Source organism: Antrostomus carolinensis, unplaced genomic scaffold (assembly GCF_000700745.2).
Source record: "Antrostomus carolinensis isolate BGI_N321 unplaced genomic scaffold, ASM70074v2 scaffold13182, whole genome shotgun sequence".
In the NCBI taxonomy this organism is placed as follows: domain Eukaryota; kingdom Metazoa; phylum Chordata; class Aves; order Caprimulgiformes; family Caprimulgidae; genus Antrostomus; species Antrostomus carolinensis.
Window position 1 is genome coordinate 72,838 of NW_010297652.1, and position 8,010 is coordinate 80,847.

The 8,010-nt window shown below is 39.3% G+C and overlaps 1 protein-coding gene across 1 annotated transcript; it reads right to left on the minus strand.

The window, feature by feature from the left end:
- Positions 1–482: 482 nt before the first annotated feature.
- Positions 483–7,682, minus strand: SLC7A13 (solute carrier family 7 member 13). The gene is made up of 4 exons (XM_010162214.1): positions 6,959–7,682; positions 4,058–4,189; positions 1,703–2,067; positions 483–950 (listed from the first exon to the last, which is right to left on the minus strand). The coding sequence occupies exons 1-4, from the start codon at positions 7,680–7,682 to the stop codon at positions 705–707; spliced, it is 1,467 nt and encodes a 488-aa protein (XP_010160516.1). The 3' UTR covers positions 483–704.
- Between the last annotated feature and the right edge of the window lie 328 nt (positions 7,683–8,010).

An 8,010-nucleotide genomic window follows, 5' to 3' on the forward strand; every position in this document is an offset into this window, starting at 1 on the left:
TTGCTCTAAAATAGCTAAGGCACATCATATATGGTTTTCTTGGGATTAAAAAAGGTCTCAGTCAATTTTATGACATCCTTCAAAGGTTTTTATTAAAAATAAATTCAGACGAAAAAGGTAGCAGATAAACAGAAGTATAAAGCCTTTTAAACCAGCTACTATGAACTAAAATTAATCCAGACAATTTAGTTTGGAAACCAAAAGTATGTTATATAATGACACTGGTAAGTATATATTTACTCATTTATTATATGATAATATTGATAAGTATTAGTGCTATAATTTAGTCTTATTTCTATTATTGCAGGTGTATATGCAACTTTAACTGTGTCTTCAGGAGCAAAAGGGAGCATTTTACAGATTTTACCAGTTTAAGAGAGATTCTTTGCACCTATTAAATATGTATACATATGCATCTACATATATGTATACACACAGACACACAAATATATATACATATTAACTCATGAAGTTAATGTCTATATACGTATATATGCATATACATGCATACATATATATGCATGTATATATATACATGTATGTACTATGCAATATATGTATATTCATCTATACATATACACACATGCATGCAGATGCATGCACACCCATATATCACATCTAACATCTAACTCATGCCTTCTACAATCTCAGTTAAAGTAAATCCTCTGTTGGCTGTTAGTTGTACTGGGATTAAACGCTTGCCATTATTCACATTTGCTCTCAGCAGATTCATCAGCAGGACAAACTTCCAACAGGAGCTGTAAGTGCCAAGTAATTTTATCAAGAAATGCAAAATGCAATTTAAAATGTATAAAAGGCAGATAAACAATAAGACTTCCCAGCATAAACAGGAAGGCATAAACGTATTGGAGATTTGGAGACCAGACTATAGGAGCTAAAACAAGAAAGAAAGACATTGCCACCATCACAAATGGAACTGGTAGAAACACCTGTAAGAGAAAGAAAAAAACTGGTTTAAGAAACTCACCAACTGTGATGTCTTGAACCATCCATAAAAATAATAATGCATTCTTTGGCACATGCGAGTAGCATTCTCATGTTGCTGCAATCTCACCCAGGATGAGATTAATCTGACCTTAAATTCCCTACAAGATAGGCAACTTTCCTAAAATACTTGTTCAGGCTCCTTCTATTGTCAAGGGAGAGGCCCTGAAAACTAGTCATCCACATATGATATTACAGCACCTAAAAGAAACTCAGGGTTGGGTGCCTACGAGAAGCCTCGACAATGAGCATACACTTCTAACTCATGTTTCTGAAGCTGGACTGAGATTAACTTAAACCTATCGTTAATGTCTGTGGCTGTTTCAGGAAAGATGAGAGTAGATTAAGGTTTAATTAATCATGAATGTCCACTTTGGATGCCACATTGTTCTGGTTACTGCTCCACACTGGCATGGTTTCCCGTTTCACATTGTTTGCACACCTCACCCATTCTGCATATGGTCCATCCCTTGTTTTCAAGTGCAAGCTCTCTAAGGCAGAAACCATCTGTTATTTTTGTTTTTTTTTCCTTTCCTTCTACAGTGTGAAGTAAAGTTGTTGAATAAGACTCTAAACATTGTAATTATAAGTTGTATTTTTGTAGTGACTATCCACTTTTGTCTTGTACTTATTCCATAACTTTTGCACGCTACTCAAAAAAATCTGTAAAAAGATTTTATAACTTATTTTCATTTACTTTGTATGGTCGATGTAGGTGAGGTTCCCGGTATCGAAGTACAATCAGGCTTGCACAAGTCAATCCAATCATAAGCCAGGCAGAAAATCCAAAGTAATTTGTTAACATAATAAGGTCAGAGGGGATTATAAAAATGGATGCAATGGTGGTAGAAAATATCATGGCTGGTGCCGGAGTACAGGAATGGACATTAAGCATGGATATTAAAACAGGTAAATGTCCTGACTGACTTCCAGCATAGCTTAATCGACCTAGTGTAAACATGCTGCTGTTGAGGGCACCAAATATTGAGACAGCAACAGAGAGAGGAATGATCCAGGCAACAGAGGGGATCACTCGGTCAGCCCAAGTGACTGCCACAGCAACTGCAAGAAAGCAAAGCATTAGTGTAGTGTAGGTACCACGTTCTGAATTACTGACAGACACAACAGAAATGAAACTTAAAATACACGAAATATCCGTTATTTACCAGCAATACCTGTTTTTTGTTACAGCAGTCATATGGGACTAATCTAATCCTAAAGGTATTTAATTCAGGAGCTAAAAATTTCAGGCTGAGGATGACAGTAAGAAGGAGTGCTGCCTGCCAGAGCAAGCCAGGTAAACCTACTGGGGCCAATACCACGGTAAAGGACTGCCCAGCAGGAGCAGGCTGCATCTCACCGCCATGAATCACAAACATATGTGCATGGGCAAGGCCATGCAGGGAACGCATTAGTCCCTGGAGTGACCACAGTGGTGACATGATCTACTGTTATGAGCACAGGCACGTGCAGAGGTGGATCAGCAAGTGTGGTGTTAATGAGGTTTTGCTTTGGATGGAACTGGGAAATGTGAAAGATTATTTCTGAACAAGAGATATTCAATATTTCTTGGAAATTAGCTGTAGCCCATATTGTAGCGAGGACTAATGTTTAGAGGGTCTATAACCAACTGCCACGAGGAATATAGGGGTCTTGCAGTGATCTACGCAGCATAGTAAGTTATCAGAGCAGGAGAAAACAACCCCCCCAAAAATGTAGTGAACAAACAAGAACTGCGGCAATGCATAGCAATGTCTGAAACAAGAGGTGTAATTTTAAAGGCTATCTCCTCAGCTGACATAGACATGCACCAGCTTCCCTGGTATGTTTGGAGCTGCTCACGCCAGCTGGGCAGTTGTGATTCAAGGACTCTGGTACTCTGCTGCCTCTTTGATTGTAGGATGGATCTGCAAATGTATGCCTCTCTCCCAGGAGACAGCCCGATAATGGCTGTGCAATAATGCGAGGTTGCTGAGTGACAGCTACACCACTCCCACTTGTGTTATTGAGCTGCTTTCACAGAAAAAAAATGTAAAATGCATCCCTCCTGGAGGCAATGTCTGACAGCTCAGTCTCATTAGAGTGGTACTTAAAAGGTGCTGTTTGGACAGTCAAGGAGAAATACAACTCCTCTTGGACGTTTTAATGGATAGCTTATTGGTGCAGCATCTGAGAGAGGCTTTATATAAACTGGACTTCTGTATAAGTTCTTCTAAGGAATCACAATATTTATCATTAATAACCTCCCCACACACCCCCAAAATGGCTACATTGTGGTGCTGACAGTTTTTTCTGTTACTTATCATGGTAGACTTGTCCACCTCCTAAAAAGTAATGGCTTACACCTGAGACACCATGAGGTATGGAAGGAAGGAGGAGATGATTCTCTCTTCTCTTCCGGGGAGATCTTATAGCAGCCTTCCAATACCTGAAGGGGCCTACAAGAAAGCTGGGGAGGGACTTTTCATAAGGGCAATTAATGACAAAACAAGGGGAAATGGGTTTAAACTGAAAGAGGGGAGGTTTAGATTAGATATTAGGAAGAAGTTCTTCACTGTGAGGGTGGTCAGACACTGGCACAGGTTGCCCAAGGAAGTTGTGGATGCCCCCTCCCTGGAAGCGTTTAAGGCCAGGCTGGATGAGGCTTTGAGCAACCTGGTCTAGTGGAAGGTGTCCCTGATGATGGCAGGGGGGTTGGAACTAGATGATCTTTAAGGTCCCTTCCAATCCTAACCATTCTATGATTCTGTGATTCTATCAGAGACCTGATCTCTAACAGAGACCTGATCTTCACCTGATTTTCCAGGTTTTAATACACTTTTGATTTTTTTTTAAGACGTGCAGATATAAGCCAACATTTTCAACACCTAATAACATCTTTCCACATTAAGTTCAACTTGTGTCATACAGTAAAATTAAATAAGAATTCTCTCTTAAAACTTAGAATGAAACCCAAACTTCCTGACTGTGAAGTTTGATGAGCAGTAAATTGACATCAGATGGGTATGCTAATAAACCACACCTTTTTAATAAATAAAAATAAAATCCATACCTGAAGAGACAATTTCCTTAGGTGTGAGAACAGTCAGATATGAGATGTTCACCAGTAAATAAAAAACAATTACTGCAGGAACAGCAGTCATCACAGTTAAGGGGATATTTCTGCTTGGGTTTTTCATCTCTTCTGAAAAATACAATTTAAAAAGACTAATAAAGCAAGCAATGTATCTTCTGCAAGTGTGTTTCAGTAGTAAAACTGCGCAGAGCTTGACAAGACTGACATCAAAGTCCTGCCTCAATCCCTCACCATGGCTCCTAAGCTACATCACTTGTAAGGTCCTACAGTTGTTCTCAAATAGTTTATTAACAAAGAAGTCTAAACAAAATATTTTGCAGTTTTTCAAATATCTTTTTCCTTATTTAGCTATTTTTAACTATCTCAGAGGGAGAGAGGCCTGATAGAATGATTAAAATACTGACAATTAGGTTAGATAATTAGGAAGAAAGTCTTTACTGTGAAGGTGGTGAGAAACTGGCACAGGTTGCCCAAGGAAATTGTGGATGCCCCCTCCCTGGAAGTGTTCGAGGCCAGGTTGGATGAGGCTTTGAGCAACCTGGTCTAGTGGATGATGTCCCTGCCATGGCAGGGGGTTGGAACTAGATGGTCTTTAAGGTCCCTTCCAACCCAAACCATTCTATGATTCCATTATAACTTTTCGCTGGCTTAACAAATATTTGACTTACATCAGAAAACTGATTTGGTAAGAACTTTTCAAGTAGCCATACTTTTAAATCACAAGCTTGAACATCAGATTCTAAAGTCAGTTTATTTTTATTCTTACAGCACCTCATGAATCCTGATCTGAAACTTTCTGAGTATATTTTCCTATTCCAGTACAAAACCATTCTCTTTACTCTTACACCAAGAAATACAGAAAACATAAGAGGAAGAGACTGAGGGTATTGACAGAAGAGCAGTAATGCAGTGTTAGAAGGGGGACATTTCCAGATGGATTCTACAATTTATTATCTTTTCCAGGGCAAAACTGGTGGAGGAAAACTATTTAGTGCTAAGCCTGGCCTCTTAGCTTAAAGCTACTCTTTCTAAATAAGAAAAAAGTCCAAACTTTGCATCTGAACAGCTGAGGCACTGGCACACATTCCTGACCATGTGATAGTCACAGCAAAAGATGGAGCAGGTTTCCAGAACTCTAATAATTCATCCTCATGTCAGTTGAAAAGTGTCTTTTTCCTCTCTTTCACGCCTTCATTCCTCCCCTCTCGCTCCCTCTCCCCTTCCCACTTCCCTCAGCATTTACAAAACAGGGAATAACTCACAATAACTCACAAGGGGGAAGAATTGAAAAGTCAAATGTGCAGCTTACTTAAGCTCTTTTTAGGAGACAGAAATTCCTTTCTTCCCTCAAATATCATTTGTCTCCTGGCCAGAACATCAGCTTTGAGCCTGCCCGATCGCTGGTTGTAGTGCACAGAGCCAGAGGGACTGAATGAGCACAACAGTGAAATTCAGATACGGACTATCAAAGAATTTGGGATTTGTTTCAAATGTAAGAAATACACTTAGCAATTTTGAGCCCAGAAGGGAACAATCACTAAAACTGCTAATTTAAATTTATCTTTCCATTTGTTTTGTTGCTCGTTACAGTCCTTCCATCCAGCTGGCATCTGATGTTTTAGCTGAAGCTCATAGGAATAAAGTTATTGTTGAAGAACAGTAAATTCAGTTCAGAAGAGGACTATTGCATAGGTTGTATCTCTGTAAACAGCTGTGCTGCCCAGTGTATGGTATTTCTTACTACTGCTACCTGATCAGAAAATAAATTAATATTTTACCAATAATTTTGTATTTTCTCAGGCTTACAAAGCTAAATGCCTGCCTTTAAGGAAGTCCTAAGATTTCAAAATTATACTTTGCTGATTTATATCACCTTTTAATTGCAGCATACGTTAATGCTGGAATAGCTGGATCGTAATAATCAATCATTTTTTTTAAACATTAACCCAATTTTCACACTGTTCTCACCATTGAACTTTGTGTTATGCATTTCACACGTTCAGTTTATTTAACGTTTTACATGTGACAGAGGTCAATGGATAAATAGGGTTAAAGATACAAAAGCAACATCCATTTGCTTACAACTTAATCCTGTAAACCAGATGACACTATAAAACACTGTTCATTTAACTCATGACATGCATAACTGTCATTATGAACATTATCTCTGCAGCTTTCATGAAAAACTGCTCTTCTTATTACTGCCACATGCGTCATCAGATACAGAATAGGGTAGGTAAATGGATACTCAGAAAGGTTTTGAATGTTTAAAATTGAGCACAAGTTATATGAAAGGATTTATACCACTTTCCTTAGATTCTTGGTTACTTTCTGGGCTAAACTGTATTTTTCCAAGGAAGTGACTACTGACCATCCTAAACATCCCATAAAATGACTATATTTTAACACAGTTCAAAATTATTTTTTCCATGTACAAACCAGCTGCATAACCTCAGAAAAGGTACACATATTTAAATATAAATTAATTGGTTATCTCTTTTTATCTGGTCCTTACTATGCACATAGTTTGGCATGGCTATCTTAAACCTGTTCTAAAAATGCACTGACACTGACAAAGACAAAATGCAGCTTTTTCATGTACGAAAAAATCTGTTTATGCATGAAATTTTAAATGAACTATTCTGATTTCTCTTGTACCCTTTGGAAATGTCAGTCTGATCCTGGAGACTGTATAAAAAGCAAGAAATTTCCCTAGGAAGGAACAACATCTCTTCTACCAGCCCCAACAAACACAGGACCCGTGTGAAACGTGAGATACCCTATGGTCTTGAAGGAGAGACAACTTCTACTAAGATGAGTAGAGGAATGTAAGAAAGGCAACTGCAGAACAAAATCTGAAGAAAAGGAGTGAGATACCTGCCATATAATTGAGGGACCACCAACCACCATACGCATACAGTCCTTGGAAGAAGGCTTCAGCAATCTGTGACGCGCTGGGGATCTCTGAGCTGAACGCATTCTCAAACCTGGCCAGATTCTCCTTTCTCCCACCAACAAGGAGAACTATGCCACCGATGGCAATTACAGACAAGGCCATCATCTTCAGCAGAGTGAAAACTGTCTGCACCCAGGCAGCCATTTTGACACTGCGGCCATTCAAAATCCCCAGGGACCAGAGAACGGCCAAGGCCAAGCATTTCTTCAGCACTTCTGGTGCAGGGCAAATGCCATAGAAGGGCTGGGTGGCGTATTCAGCAAACAGCAAGGCTCGAGCAGCATTTGATGCTGGCTTGGTAAATGTTGATGTCCAGATAAAGACGAAGGCAGGGAGGGATCCAAGGCCTCTTTTAATATGGCTGTATTCTCCTCCCGAGAAGGGCAGAGCGGTTCCCAGCTCCGCATAGCAGAGGGCACCCATCAGAGAAACCAGTCCAGACGCAGTCCAGATCATTAGCGCGACACCGACATTGAGTAAGGAATGTTTTAACACCCCTGTGGGAGACACAAAGATCCCTGCCCCAACAATTGATCCTATAATAAAACTTACCCCATCAAAATAACCTATATTTCTTTTGAGTTGCATCTTGGCATTTTCTTTTCTTTTTGCATCTCTGGGATTATTGCTCTTTCCTTTTCCCATTTTTTTTTTTTCTGTTTTTCTCACAGCAGATTATATGGCTTCAGAGGCTGGGTTACATGTATTCCCCTCTCACTTTGTTGTTAGCAGACTGTCACAACCCTACTTCCTCATGAAATGTTATGGGAAGCCTGGCTTAATCATTCAGAAAGGAGAGCATACTTTGGGTTTTGATGTCTTGTGTGTGAAGATGATTAACCAAATACTTCAAGAAACGCTGGCAAATCATGTACATGTTGGTTTAATATGTACTTCAGAAATTATTAAGGTCAGGGGGTATTTTTAAAGAAAACAGCACAACAAATAATGCACAATGAATGCTCATTTCTCG

Bases quoted from the DNA above. Each gene is read 5' to 3' on its own strand.
- SLC7A13 (XM_010162214.1), bottom strand. From the start codon at position 7,682: ATGGGAAAAGGAAAGAGCAATAATCCCAGAGATGCAAAAAGAAAAGAA. The intron at 2,068-4,057 runs GTATGGATTTTA...GCTTTCTTGCAG, and splicing joins TAAGGAAATTGTCTCTTCAG to TTGCTGTGGCAGTCACTTGG. The intron at 951-1,702 runs GTAAATGAAAAT...TTTCTCTTACAG, and splicing joins ACCTACATCGACCATACAAA to GTGTTTCTACCAGTTCCATT.